The sequence below is a fragment of the Simochromis diagramma genome, unplaced genomic scaffold (assembly GCF_900408965.1).
Source record: "Simochromis diagramma unplaced genomic scaffold, fSimDia1.1 OVJJ01000302.1, whole genome shotgun sequence".
Taxonomy (NCBI): Eukaryota; Metazoa; Chordata; class Actinopteri; order Cichliformes; family Cichlidae; genus Simochromis; species Simochromis diagramma.
The window spans coordinates 58,570-73,443 of record NW_024386792.1 but is presented as its reverse complement, the minus strand read 5'-3'; the positions used below and the strand labels follow the sequence as shown (position 1 = coordinate 73,443).

The following is a 14,874-nucleotide window of genomic DNA, read 5'->3' as shown; positions in this document are numbered from 1 at the left end:
ACACACACACCCACACCACACACACACACACACACACACACACACACACACACACACACACACACACACACACACGAGTATCATCATAAATGCCATGATATCTTTCTTGTTCAAATAGTTTATTCACTTAACAAAGAGGTAGCTCGGAAACTCAGTAAGAAGGAGGAAAAATAGTTTAAGGACACTTTCTCAAATAAAGAGGATTTCATCATCTTTCTGTTCACAATACAGGCTAAATAAAAGAAGAGATACATCAGAAACAAATCAGTAGAAATTATAGAGGCAAACTCTTTTCAGCTGTAGAGGTACACTTCATGTACTCATTAGCCTACAGTTCAAATGCCTGTGTTAGGGTGCATTGTTTCAGTTTCATTAAGTCTTCTTGCAGTTACATGATAATTATTATGCTGGAGTGATCAAAGCTCATAAACATCTGAGTTACACAATGAGTCTTTCAAATGTGTGGAATATCCCAGCTATAACCTTTGCTTTCAATTTGGTTAAATTTGGCATTCAGATCACAGACTAAACAACAAGTACAGTAGGTCTTCCACTCCGCAATTAAAAATAGCAACACTCATGTAAGGCTTTATTCTCCATAGAGTCAACATAAAGCAACATTAAATAACGGATCTTTCATCTGAAAAAATTACAGTTTGTATAAATTTACGCTGAAGACCAAAATACACACACATACATAAAACCCATAAATCACTAAAACCTATTAAAACACATGGAAAATTACCTCATTTGTTGTGCTATTCAAAGATGTGTATGTGTGTGTATTCAGGCCAAGTCATAAAGAAAACAATAGAGGTCAATATACTTTATGTTCTACAGTCGCTGCAGATTAATGAAATATAGTGGAAACCTGAAGATTCTAGGTATAGTAGTTTGTGGGAAATAAATACAGTGAAGTGACCATTTAGCTCTTGTGGCATGAAACTGCTTAGTGCATTATTATTTGCTTTTCTACAATATGATATTTGTTTAATAACTGATTGATTTAGTGCATAAAATAGTTGATAAATAAAATGTTAAATATCTAATCATCATATCAAAAATCATATATTTGGAGGGAGTGTCTTTGACACATGCTGACTGCATTCTTCTTATAACCAGAACAGGAAGTGAGATCAGAGGAGAACAAGAGTGAGCAGTTTGGTGAAAGGAACAGGAAGGATGAAGAAGAGGTGAATATCCACGCAGTTTAAAAGGAGACATCATGGCACAATAAGAGCACAAGCTCTAAGATGAAGACTGGTAATGATTAAAAACTGCACTAAATAGTATCATTCTGTGACTTCACACTTTAGGTAGTGCATAACATTTACCACTTTATATTCATTTTACTATATGTTTAAATAAATAAAAACAAATAACTTTAAAAGGTGCTGTTATTGAGTGAAAACTCAAAAGACTTCAGGGCTGTTGTAAGCCCTGTATGCTTCAAGATCCTAGCAACACCCTCGCCAGCAGCAGCAAACTGATATGGACCAGTTTATGCCTTTTATTCGGTTGTAAACTCTGATATACTTTTATAATTAACCTTTGGGTGACTGCACAAAGACTGAGAGGGGATGACAGAGAGGGAGAAAGATGGAGGAACACAGCACACATAAGAAACAGGTAAGAGTGGACATGAAGTCAAAGTCAGGGGCATGTCCGATAATAAAGACCTTCCACCTGGCTACATATATGTCACTTCTGCTTTGCCCACATTCATCTATGGTGATCGCTCATAACTAAGCAGGGTGCTATGCTCTTATCAAACGATGCTCTTAAAATAATTATTACAAGAATATATTTTTCGTTATTGTTTTAGTTGAATATAAAATGTTTGTGTGTGATTGTCAGTACAAAGAGGAAGCGCGGACAGAGAGACTGGAACTAACAGAGATCAGGTGGATTTTTCACAAAATCTACATGCATTAAATGGATGCGTTGTGTGCTTTTCAGTAGCACTCTGCTATTAATGTGAATAATAGCATTTAGCAGCATTCACATCACTGTAAACTTGAACAGGATGAATGCCACTATACTGATGTGACAGACTACAAATCTGTTCTCCACTCTCTGAATTGGTGTACACGAGTCTCTGTGCTGAGTCTGCTCAACAAAGTGTTTGGGTTTGCATGAATTCAAAAGCTGTCATTTAAAACCAGCTCTATTACCAGTTTGCTTCTTGTGCAGGTATGTGGAGTCGCAGGAGGATTTTTAACTGTCTGTATTGTATAATGGTACTTTAAATACTTGATGATTTGGTGGACTGGCCTCTATGTGGTTAAGAGACTGAAACAATGCCGTGCAGGTTTCTCCTCTGATCTGCTTTTTCATAAACTGTTTTTGAAATCTACTGGTCAACATGACTGTGCCATTGCATCGGGTTTTAAACTAAAGTGACCACCGTAAAGCTGATGTATTATATTAAAATCTGTTATTCTTAGACACTGCTGTAGGTCATCCAAAAATTAGATTTCTTTTGAAGGCAACACTAAAAGCATGACATTAAGACTGAGCTGAGCCCTCCTAAAGGTTTGATGCTGGAGTCGCCCCTGATTGAGTGCTTCTCACACATTTATGATTTTGAACAATTTACAGAAAATAATATCAACAGTAAGTACTTTTAAAGATTAAACATATAATAATAGTTGCTAAATTCATGCAAGTCAAATAACTGATTGATCAACTACAGAAACAAAATTGTATTTCATGTGTTTCATGAGCACAAATCTTCATCTGTAAAATAACAACTAAAGATGTCAGATATTTGTAGTGAAGTTAAATGTACCAATTTCCACTTAGAAGCAGCGGAGAAGAAGCCACAAATGTGATGGAAAGACCAAATAAAATAAAATAAAGTACAAATTCCTTACATTTGTACTTTACTGTAGTAATTGTACTTAATATCATCTGGCAAAAATGACCCAACAACCTTCATGCAAACTTCACAGTTTCTGAACAACTGAATGATCTACTTGACGCCTGAAACTACATTGAAAACACACATGACATATTTATATTTTAACAATCGAAAGTTCACATGTAGAAACAATTCACACCGAAGCAGTTTCTTGCAGAGCGGACTGTTTATTTTGAATGTTATTTTAATTTGATTATTTTCCATTACTCCGTGTAATGACTTGATTTATCCAACCAATGTAAGAGCAGACCTTCAGAGAAATAGTTGGTCCGGTACAGGCAGGTTCACAACCACCAACATGCACACCATGAATCTTGTTGTTTTTGGCCATCACTCCACCACCAGAATCACCCTGAGAGAGAAAACATAAATATTTTGTACCAAAACATCTGATAATGATACAGATAAAATGTTGGCAGCATGGTAACTCACCTTACATATGTCCACTCGAGGTTCTTTGTAACACATCGTGTTTCCATTTGGCCATAAGCATGCTGAATTACATGGATGGAGGTTAAGCTCACACTCAACAACATGCATCTTTGCACACTGGAGATGAGGCGGTTCATCAGGGACTAGAGAAAAAAGGAAAATAACAAATGCTACTGCATGTTTCATGCAAGGAAATCAGATATTGAAAGAAACATGCTTTGCCTCATTTCTGGAACAAAATGTGTTCTTTAAAAGAAGCTGAGCAGCATTTAAAAAGGAGGGAAATTGACAGTATATCCACAAAAAAATGAAATAAATACTTTATGTCATCACAGTTTTCAAATAAAATGAAAAAGTAACTATAACAGGCACACAAGACAAAATCAAAGTATAATATAAACTAAAAAATTGTGAAATAATCAAAACAATACTGGTCTTACGTTTGTTGTAGTTTACATCAACCGTATAGCCACCATGGCCTGCAATCTGAATGACATCCATCCTACAAATTAAAAAATAAATAAAATTCCATCTCCATGTCTGCAGGCTGAGTATTTCCAGTTCACTCTAAGTCAGCTAATCTTTTCAGATTCAAACATTTTATTAAAACATTACATTTCCTTCCATTTCCTCATGCTCGTGTTTTATTGTCAGTTATTATAGATCATCACATATCTTAGAGCTTTTCATGCTGTAATCTCAACAAACCCATTATTACACTTCACAAACTTCCCCAGAAATAATACTGTGTACAGCCCTTTTTCCCCCCCACTGTGATCTACTGTACTTGCATCACTCTAAATGAATCACAGGATTCTGGGAAGAGGCTAATCAGTAGACCGCTGAAGACTTATTTAGTCACTCATTGTTTTATCGCCCTTGGAAGACAATCTGGCCAGGCAAACAGAGCAATATCCTCCTTTCATGTTGCTAGGTGACAACCTAGCAGAGCAGGTGGTCCTTAAGACAGAAGCTCAGTTGAACTATAAGAGGTGTTACAGGGCCCCGGAGACGCAGCACCAACGCCACCTCCTGCAAGGGCAACCACACTGCAGTCAGAGCTCACCTCCAGGCCACTGGTGCCTCTTGTCAGTCAAGGGGACATAAACCACTCCCATCAAAGCTTTCTTGAGGAAGCTCCCATCACTCTGCCGATCATACTGCTCTAGCACCTGACTGCCACCATCAGGGCCCACTGGGAGAACCAACCGCCCACCTGGTTTCAGCTGCTCCAAGAGAGCCTTAGGAACAGTGGCTGCAGCTGCACCAACATGAATGGCATCATACGGCGCTCCATCTGGGTAGCCGAGTCTTCCATCTCCCACAACTAGTTTGATGCGTCCAGAGGACAGCAGCTCCGGGTCGTCAGCTTGAACATTTTTGATTGACATCTGAATCAGTTCGTCGATGTGTTCAATGCCAACCACTCTACCCGTGGGCCCTGTCATTCTTGCAAAGCAGGCGGTGAGATATCCACTTCCTGAGCCTACATCCAGTGCAGACGCTCCTTCAGTTAGTTTGTCACTTAGTAGCTCCAAAGCATGAGCATGCATGTGTGGTGCACTGATGGTTGCCCTGTAGCCTATGGATTGGGGAGAGTCTGCATATGGATAGTCTCTCGAGTAGAGTCCTCTGTCAGTAGCCAGCATGGCATTGAACACTCTGTCACTCTGGATCACGCCATGGTCCCTTAGCCTGCTGATAAGCTCTGGATTTGTTTTGCCGCTGGACATCCACGCCATTGTCCGGGACAGCAGCACACCCATGGGGACTGCCACTACTGCCAGGCGCAGCGCCGCTCGCATCTCCTACACCGAATCTCTCTGCAGGGACGCGACGATCAGCACTTGTAACCCTCGGTAGCTCAGCCGCGGTCACTTCCAGCTGAGACACATTTCCTAATCCCCTCCTCAGCAAACCCGGCGTTGGCAGTGTATTGTTTTAGGCGTTTTGTTTTGGCGTGACTGTTATGTGTTTTCCTGTTTTACTTTGAAAGTCTGTGTTATCTTAGTGTTCAGTTTACGTTTCCTTGTCTCGTCAGGTCTTATTTGCCCCAGCTGTATATCCCTCCTGTGGTCCATTCCCTAATTGCTCCTTCTATGTATTTAAGCCCTGTGTTTCTGTATGTCGTCGTGATCTTCCCCCCCGTTGTAAATAGTTTGGCGCCTTGTGTTTGGTGATGTAAATAAATGTCGTATCTTGCTTTAAATCCCGTCTTGGGATTATTTTTCATACGTTGCACGCCGGTTGCCTAGGCCGGGGTGTAACACCTCTGTAAATACTTTTCTGTTGAGCTTATCTGCTCAGTTACTAATTTTTTGTCACATTTAATAATAATAATAAAAAGAAAGTAAGTCTACTTTATAAATCTTGGCCATACTGTACCTTAAAATAGAGGATTATCCATGGTATGAAACTACACACTCAGGCATTTTCACTGAGAAAGCTGGATATTTTCTCTTTTTCAGACCACTCTCTGTCATGGTCCCTGTGCCTCCCCGGCCAGCCCAGTGTGGCCACAAGTGTTTGTTGTTTTTCTCTCATTCTCTCTCTCCTACCTGTCTGCCTGGGCGGAGCTCTGATTGGGCTCCTGCCCTTGGCCCACGCACCTGCAGCTGATCTCGAGCGAATTGCAGTTCTCTGGCTCTTCTTAAGGCTGGGGCTCTGAGCTATTCGTCGCTGGAATATTGAGTAACTCTCGTTAGTATTGCCTGGCTTCTTTGCGATTCTACTGTTCCCGTGTTTGCCTTCGACTTACCCTCGTCTGTGTAAACAGGTTTACCTGGATCAGCCCTTTTGTGACCCCTGGACCCCGTGAGTAGGAGAGTGAGCTGCTTGTGTGGAGACTGTTTGGACAAGGAGCAGAGCGAGTGCGAAGAAGTGTGTCTCCCCAGCCTATTGATCCCCGGGACCCTGGTGTCCCCCCCCCCCCCCCTTCCCGTGCATATAGCGCACCAGTGTGATTAATAAAGTGTCGTTGAACTGTGCTACCTCAGTCTGCGCCTGAGTCCGGTCCACTCCCGTGACACTCTCTGTAACCCCTAGAGATCATTTTATGGGGAAACAATTTCTAAATTACACCGTCTGACATCAACATGCCATATTCAAATGGACTTAAACTTCAGCAGGATGATCATGTCTACGTGCCTAAATGCACTCCGTTGCTACCATTAGACTGGCTTATTATATATTTGCATTACTGAGCAGCTGAAAAGGGGGAAAATATTTTATATACATGCATGCTTAATGATCTTTGTGTTTACATCTACAAACACAGTATACTACTTCAAACACAACACTAAGTCTCTCTTGAGAGTCTCTTCGTGAGACTTTGTCTGTGTGTAATGTTTTTACAGTTTGAAAATGAATAGCCTGACTACTTAAAGGTTTGGATATTATTTGAAATTGTAAGCCTACGTAGTGATGGAACATGTTTTATAGTGAATAACATAACTTGGTGTATGTACACACTAAGCGTTTACAAATAAAAAATACAAATATGCAAAAGGAAGTTGATTTATAGGTAATGTATTTGATTTCACTGCTGAAAAAAACTAGTAAAAGATTTCAGGTATGTTTACACACAAAGCTGATTCATGTAATGCCAAACACGTGAGTGACACTAGGAGCAATTAAAGTCCAAGGGCACCTGTGGGTGTAAGAAAAACAACTGAAGAAAGGAGTGAAACAGGGAAAACAATCAGAGCAGCGATAACAAACGTGACACATTTACCCAGAATGAAGACAGACTTTATATCTAGTGACTGCAGAACCAACAGTGCATGTCTGCGGGTACATAAAAAACACTTTTAAAGAGTTAACCCACACACAACAACACATAAATTGACCCTTTGGTTTGTGTTGACAATAGTGTTAAAACAAACCCTGGAGAAAAATTGCCCCTAGCGTTGTGTAGGGAATTGGTGAGAAAAACTGGACACTGGAGAAAAATGGGACATGCAGTGGGCTCCTATCAGGCTGAATTGATAACACGTCTGTTTATTGATTAAATAAGTAGATTTGGCAATGAAATTAAAAATATACTTGACTCTAATAATTGTTGGGATTTCTACCAAACTGCATGTGTGGCATCTCTATTGTGGTTTGGGGGCTGACAGCCTTCTTTCTCTTACACGTACACAGTTAATGTCTAGTTAAGAGGGCACATAATCTCAAACAGCTTCGCTGCATTGACAATGAAGTTAGTCCAAGGACACTTCCTTAATCCTGGGTCCAATAAGTCATTGGTGGTGAATTTATTATGATGCTTATCTTTGTTGATTTGAGCACATGCACCCATCTTATTCTTTAAAAGCTGTGCGCCTCAGTCAGTTTTTGAACAAATCTTATTGGCTCATTGTTGTGCTTTTGTCTGATTTGCGTCGTTGACAGAGAACTGCAACCTTTTGGAAAAGGTAAAAACATTTTTTTAAATGCTACACAAAGTTATTGTTCATTTTATTTTAATAAGTCAGAGATTTAATATTCAAAGAAAAAAGAGCACAATACAGCAGAGAGCATGAATACGTTTGGAAGCCAACAGCTCAAAGACTATCAAAGACTAAAGTCTATTCTTGGAACATGTTTATACTTGTATATGTGTGTGTCTGTATGCATGTGTGTGTATGTTTATACTTTTTTTTCTTATTGTTTCTTCTTTTAAGTCAAGGTCATTTTACATGTGAAATGTATTTTTAGGTATAATCCTTAGACGTAAACAAATTCCAACAGTACCACCAGTACTGGTATAAGTATTCCACCTTCTCAGACAAGTTGGAATCAAGCACCGTGTTGTGAGAAATCACATCAGATGTGATGCCAGTGCACACAAAAGTGTTTTTCTCCAAATAACACGGTGTGTGAACAAAACATTTTAATGGCAAAGGAAAATGCCATTTTTTAAGCAGTGAGTAACTAAACAACTACAGCAAATTGCAGAAATATTCTGCCAGAGGTATTCAGAGTTAAAACAATAAACTATATATTTCAGAGAGTTGGTTCTGTTCATTTAGTCACAGAATTTTAAGTGGGAGAAACATTTCCTCACCCATCGAGTCTCAGCTGACTGCAGGTTTACTCAAGCTTATAATATTATGCAAATCACTAATACACACACTGCTGTGTCCTGTACTGTTTATAAGGTTGGGGAAACCTGCAGTCAGGTGAGGCTGCATGTTTGCAAACATTTGGAGTTCTTTACTTTACTGAGAATCACCTGCTGTTGAAATGACGATCGCTTATGTCTTTATCTCTCTCTCTCTCTCTCTCTCGCTCTCTCTCTCTCTCTCTCCTCTCCAAAATATCAGTCATTTTCACTGCAGCTATGCTGTCTTATTTAACCCCACCTCCTCTCTACCTGAGCCTCCTTCTCTTTCTGTCCTGCAACTCCGCTGTTCTTTCCTGTCAGACTGGAAACCACGTCCAGTGCACGGTTGCTCCTTTTGTACCAGGTCACAACCTGGTGGGGGAGGGATTTGATGTGGTCACTCTGCGACGAAAGGGAGCCTACGTGATTGATGTGAATACCTACTTCACCCCAAGTAAAACATGTACTCTCTGCTCCAACCCGCTTCAAGGCAACGTGCTGCAAAAAGTAAATAAAGATGCAACAACAAAGAGCCATTTGATCAGTAGCACAGACTTTATGTGTACATGTTCATGATCTGTCTTCATTTTCAGCTGCCAGTCTCTGCAGTGGACTGGCGTGCATTCAGCCGATGCAGTGCCGACATTTACAGCAGTGCCCACAGCTCTGTTAGGTATAGTTTTATTACATTTTTATCATTGTTTAAAATTAGTGCATGCTTTCCAAAGAAAAATGTGCACAGTTAAATTGTGTTGTTTATACTCAGGCTCAACTGGGAACGCATCTGTTACCATGAAAAACAGTTGTGACAACTGAGCATCTTGTGGCTGAGCCGTTGACTCTTTATCTAAAGATTTCCATCTAATTAAACTCATTCAGTCTTTGGCAATGATGAAATGAAAAGTCACACTAATTTAATAGTAAGCATTTTGATTGCTAAACACCTTCTCTGGCCTAAACTCTCTTCATCATATTATTCACAGCTGAAAGTCTAATTACAATAACAGGTGTTCATCTGTAAATACTAACTTTCAGATTTTACAGTGATCGTTTACTTTGAATTGTATTCACAGCTCTTTGGTTGACACTTACACCTCCCAGGACAGTACTGACTGGAAGGTAGGGCACATTTTACTATACTAATGATATATTTTACCTGCAGCTTGGTGCAGTAATCATGCCTTCACAAGACTGCCACCTTGTGACCAAAAAGGAAATGTACCTTTTGGCATCAAATTCAGAACCAATGTTCTGAAAAGAAATCAACGAAGTACACATTTACTCTCATACACTTCAACATCTCAAGACAATATTTATTTGACCCAAGTAGGAAAATTACATAATAAATTACACAATAAATTTATATTATGTACAAACATGAGGCCATGTTTGAACATAAATTAGGATCTGGACAAATACATCACAAAATGTCTCAGTACTGACGAGCTAAAATGTGAATAAAATGAAACACTTCTGTAAAGTCCCGTATTTGACTACAAATTAATCATTTGTCTCATTTATTATAACAGGTTGGCCTAAATTTAGAGAAGTTTGTGGATGCTAGCCTGGATGTGGGAGGAACGCAATCCACTGCCTATAACTTTGCTTCAGAAAGGACCAAAGAGGACCGCCACACCTTCAGCACACACAGGGTCACCTGCAACCATTACAGATAGGCTGTGAATAACTCAGAATACTCACATAAATTCAGGTTATTCTGTAATCGTGGTTTGAAAAGCTTCTGTTGAGATCATTTACTAATCTGTCTCTTTGTGTCCAGTTACCGAGTATCAGACAGACCACCTCTCAGCTCTGAGTTCAGTTCGGCTGTAGCTAAGCTACCAGGTTTCTACAACAGCTTCACCAGAGCTCAGTACAGTCAGCTCATACACACCTATGGCACACACTACATCCGCCAGGTTAAAACACACACACGGTGAATTACCTTATTTTAAAATAATTTAAATTTTTTTTTTATAACAACAACTTTGCACCACATTGCAGGTTCACCTTGGTGGTCGACTGAGGCGAGTCACAGCTGCACGAACCTGTCTGTCCTCACTGAACGGACTCACCTCAAATCAGGTGCATACATAAAGTTCATTATTTATATAATGCAAAATCACAACAATAGTTGCCTCAAGGCACCGGCTATTGTTGTGCAGAACTAATTAAACAGTGTAATAATATAACAATAAAAATAATAAGTACATTATAATACAAACTTTGCTTTAGTCAACTTTTAATTGTAATAAATATTCTCAGCTTGAATCTGTTAAGCAGAACATGAGCAGACAAAAAGAAGGAAAATAAAAACATAGCTCTATTTTCTGTTTTCTACATTGTAGAGGGTGACTTTGCCTCTAAACAGGAAAATGAGCACAGTCAGATTCAGCGGGTGGGGGAACCCTAAAATAAGTTGTCGTGGCTCAGCATAGGGAAAAGAATCACAATTTTTATTGTGGGATCCAGCAGATTTTTTTAGTGTACAGGCTGTGATCAGTTGACCTGCGGCTGTGAGATTTATTACTCTTTGTGAATGTACACAACTGAATTCAAAATGTCAGCGGATATTTCATGAGTTGTCTTGGCTGATTTCAATCCTCTACTATGACAGTACACTATTTATATACTCAATGTAACCATGAGCACCATATCCACTGTGCACCAGTCACACACTGGTCTTTACTTTTAACCAACTCCAGGCCTCAAGGGCCGGTGTCCTGCAGGTTTTAGATGAGTCCTTGATCCAACACAGCTGATTTAAAAGGCTAAATGACCTCCTCAACATGTCTTGAAGTTCTGAAGAGGCCTGGCAATGAACTAATAATTTGATTTGGGTGAGCTGACCCAGGGTGAGATCTAAATCCTGCAGGACACCGGCCCTTGAGGCGGCCTGGACAGCCCTGTTTTAAACCCATGACAGTACAGCAAACTAACCTGTTTATCCTGCACTAAACTGCAGAGTTTTTTCATGCAGTATAATACCATTAATCTACCTCAGTTTGTTTGCAGCACGCTTCACAATATGAAAAAACATATTTTCAAATGTACAGACCCAATATCAGATTTACAAACATGACAACTTGTAAGGACACGTAACTTTAAATTTCCAGTTTATCAAGCGTCACTTAGCAGTCCTTACCTTTAAATCTAACTTTTCTTCTTCCTCTCCTGTCCTGCCTTTTTTATCTTTCTCCATCTCTGAGTGTTGTGCCAAAAAACAAACAAAAAACAAACAAACCAAAACTAAAATAAAAACCACTCTAACTCCTGACGATGGCACACGGTTTTGCCTCTTTCATCTCTTTTTTTGGAACATGGTGATTAATACGGGATTGAATTTCATGTGTTACAGTTCAGGCTCAAGTCTGTTTGATGTTTGAAAGCTTGCACTGATGTAAAATAATAACTCTCCTGAAATATATCAAACAATATATCTGTTTTGAAAATGTACAGAGTAGAAAGTACAAATATTTGTTGACATTTTCTTTCCCTTCTTGTCCTGCAGGTCCACTCCTGTTTATCGCTGGGTTTCTCTGTTGGCTTGGGAAAGTTGCAACTATCTGGTAACAGAGACTCTTGCAACAAGGTCCTTCAAAACCAGGGTCTCTCTGTTACATACGGCTCTGGACTCCACCAACACTACACAGAGGTGGTAGGAGGCAATGGTTGGTTGGGAGAGTTTGCACTTACACATAATAACTCCCTTGGCTATCTAACTTGGCTGAAGACACTGAAGGATCACCCAGATGTTGTTTCCTACTCCCTTCGGCCAATCTACGAGCTGATGACAAATTATACACAAAAGACAGGGATGAAAGCTGCCATTGAGCAGTACTTAGAGGACAATGCTGTGAAAAAATCACCCAGTAAGCCAAACTTTTGTTCAAACATTCCTAATCTGGCTTCCAACTGCTGTCCTCTGCAAGCCTGGAGGGGGTCGCTAAAGGTTACCATTTTGCGAGCCTGGGACCTGAAAGGAGATCCAACTGGCCAGACTGAGGGGTGAATAGACTCTGGTCAGGGATTCAAATTTGGAGGTGGTATATCAAATAGACTTACTAATTCTTCTGTTGCTCTTCTTTCTTTGTTTCTACATACAGCTATGTAAAAATGTGGTTTGGCTCCATCTATAAGCAGACTCATTGGATTCGGTCAAACAACCCCCAGTGGAACGTGAATTATGATCTGGGCAAGGTCAGTAAAACCTTACTATGGATAATCATAAGTCTTTTGGGCTCACAGTCAGCAGAGTTGATTTACTTTTCAAACCTAAAAAAAGGATTGTTGTGGTTTGTCCCAATCAAAGCCATGATTGCCAAAGAAGGGTTGATACTTTTGTACCTAAACTGACAGCAAAAGGATTACCTTACATTAACCCAAATAACCAAACTCTACTACCAAACTTATGGTTTCAAGTTTTAGTGGCTGTAAAACCTGTAAAACTGCTGTAACAACAAATTCCGTGATACAGTGTACACAATGACTTGGCAAGCAATAAAAGTAATATCAGCTATGTAGTGGTTTTGAACACATTTGCTACAGTTTTTACTATAATACTAAAATGCTGAAGGTAAATGAGCACAACACTTCTGCAATACTTACAACCCGCTCATTTTGTTAAAAGGCACCATGTGGATCCTGCCTTAAATGTCTTCTGTTGCAATAAGTTGATCTTGCTGATAAGGCGTTTTTCATGATTTATCATTTTATTTGCGAAGTGCCCAGATTTCAATAGATTTTGGGAAAACAATCAAGTATTCTGCTATTCACAGAGCCATTCTTCAGCTAACCATAACTATATAGGTACTTGTTTCTAGGTGGTTTTACAGCCAAACAAAAAGAATTCTGGGGATGGGCCTATAAAAGTCATCAATAAACTGATTAAATCTGTCAAGGAGTCAGATTTAAGAGAAAAAAAGTGATATGTGAGTGCCGCCCAGGAATTCACCAGTGTGTCTCTATCACAGATTAATTTTAAATCATTTTAAAGTTTCCAATCTGAATTTAAATGTAAAATATGATTTTAAAAAATATTTTATGAATTTGTCCAGTTGTCCTTATTACTGTTTATGATTCACAAACCTAAAATAAAAATTGGAAGGATGAAAATCAAAACTCTTGTTTGATTAATTTTCTTCTGAAGGTGGACACACACTTTGGTTTGAAGCTTGAAGTTTGGGACAAGGACGTAACGAATGATGACCGTCTGGGATCATGTCTCAAGTATCTTCAGCAGGGGACACACACAATTACCTGTCCAGCTAAAAGAGGAGGTTTTGAGGTCCGGTACACTCTGACATGTGACCCTCATCTGGCTGGAGACCGGTGTGACAGTTACCAACCGTCTGCAAAATAACAAATGTATTTTGAGTTAATTAATGTAAAAATTCATGTGACTCATCAGTTTATGGATTTATTTTGCTACCACTAAGAGGTAACTGTATTCAGTTTTTAGCCTTTATATAAGCTAAAGTTCAGGGCTGTATTCATATATTAATATTTTTAAATGATAGAAAAATCAAACTTTTTTGGTTTTCAGTAGTCTTTAATTATAAATAATTACACACACACTGAATCAGCTGCTGTGTATTTCTACTAATATGTGAGTCTAATTTCAGTTGTGTAAAAATGATCAAATCCTTGTTGTGTCACTTTACTTCTGATTCAAATAAAGCCTGTCAAAAACATGTTCTTTGGGTCCTTAAAGGGGACAACTCTATTATAAGAGGTACCTCTAGATATATAATTCTTATTATCTGCCAGTATTAAACAAGTAAAAAATATTCAGCCTCAGATAAGCTTCGGATATCCCACATCCACATCCACATCCCACATTTACTGTGGCCAGTACAATCTTGCTTCCAAACATGTCAAAAACTGGTTGAGTACAGAGTTCAACTATTTAGGATTAATGGTGTTTAAACCTGTGGATGCAAATATAACTGAGATCCAGAAACCTCTGCTGGGTTATTTCTTATTTAAAACGGGAACTGGTGAACTGAAAAATGGTCTGAATAACATGGATTTGAAATACATTTTGGCAGGTCTGCACAAAGACAAAAAAGGAGCCTTGGCCTTTTAATTAAAAGAGCTCTAATAAATTATGACAATTTTATAAATAAAGCAAGCTATATTCAGAATGCTTTATTTGGATTCTTGCAAATAAGAATCCAAATTGGCCAGAGGTGGCCCACACATGGGCCAGCACAAGGCCAGATGCAGACACACTGGTGGTCCTGACAGCTGACAAATTCCCCTTCGTCAGCCATCATGGCATCTTCTGCCCCTCCTTTGCAGGGAAGATGGAGGCCCCGTTGTCATTGTCGCACCACATCCCGGCTCATTCCTGTGGCTTCATCCCAGTCAGCTGACAGCGGGTTGGCAACCTTGGACTCTACAGTGAGTAGAATGGACTCTGCCATTTCAG

The 14,874-nt window shown here is 39.4% G+C and overlaps 2 protein-coding genes and 1 long non-coding RNA gene across 4 annotated transcripts; 1 reads left to right on the top strand and 2 right to left on the bottom strand.

Moving 5' to 3' along the window:
* Nucleotides 1-1,404: 1,404 nt before the first annotated feature.
* Nucleotides 1,405-3,994, bottom strand: LOC120728614. 2 transcript variants are annotated; one of them, XR_005694757.1, is made up of 3 exons: nucleotides 3,796-3,994; nucleotides 3,356-3,498; nucleotides 1,405-3,275 (listed from the first exon to the last, which is right to left on the bottom strand). It is a non-coding gene; the product is annotated as an uncharacterized LOC120728614 (long non-coding RNA). The 2 variants fall into 2 exon arrangements; XR_005694756.1 differs by lacking the exon at nucleotides 3,796-3,994 and having other exon boundaries at nucleotides 3,356-3,757.
* Nucleotides 3,995-4,119: 125 nt separating this feature from the next.
* Nucleotides 4,120-5,256, bottom strand: LOC120728613 (protein-L-isoaspartate(D-aspartate) O-methyltransferase-like). The gene has a single exon (XM_040023637.1). The coding sequence runs from the start codon at nucleotides 5,158-5,160 to the stop codon at nucleotides 4,411-4,413; it is 750 nt and encodes a 249-aa protein (XP_039879571.1). The 5' UTR covers nucleotides 5,161-5,256; the 3' UTR covers nucleotides 4,120-4,410.
* Nucleotides 5,257-8,547: 3,291 nt separating this feature from the next.
* Nucleotides 8,548-13,919, top strand: LOC120729234 (perforin-1-like). The gene is made up of 9 exons (XM_040024776.1): nucleotides 8,548-8,948; nucleotides 9,035-9,114; nucleotides 9,515-9,560; nucleotides 9,971-10,109; nucleotides 10,191-10,360; nucleotides 10,446-10,526; nucleotides 11,953-12,449; nucleotides 12,548-12,641; nucleotides 13,591-13,919. The coding sequence occupies exons 1-9, from the start codon at nucleotides 8,595-8,597 to the stop codon at nucleotides 13,801-13,803; spliced, it is 1,674 nt and encodes a 557-aa protein (XP_039880710.1). The 5' UTR covers nucleotides 8,548-8,594; the 3' UTR covers nucleotides 13,804-13,919.
* Nucleotides 13,920-14,874: the final 955 nt, after the last annotated feature.

Excerpts from the sequence above, each read along its gene's own strand:
- LOC120729234 (XM_040024776.1), top strand. The coding sequence starts at position 8,595 with ATGTCTTTATCTCTCTCTCTCTCTCTCTCTCGCTCTCTCTCTCTCTCT. Across the intron at positions 10,527-11,952 it reads ACGGACTCACCTCAAATCAG|GTCCACTCCTGTTTATCGCT; the intron begins GTGCATACATAA and ends CTTGTCCTGCAG. Across the intron at positions 12,450-12,547 it reads CCAACTGGCCAGACTGAGGG|CTATGTAAAAATGTGGTTTG; the intron begins GTGAATAGACTC and ends TTCTACATACAG.
- LOC120728613 (XM_040023637.1), bottom strand. The coding sequence starts at position 5,160 with ATGCGAGCGGCGCTGCGCCTGGCAGTAGTGGCAGTCCCCATGGGTGTG.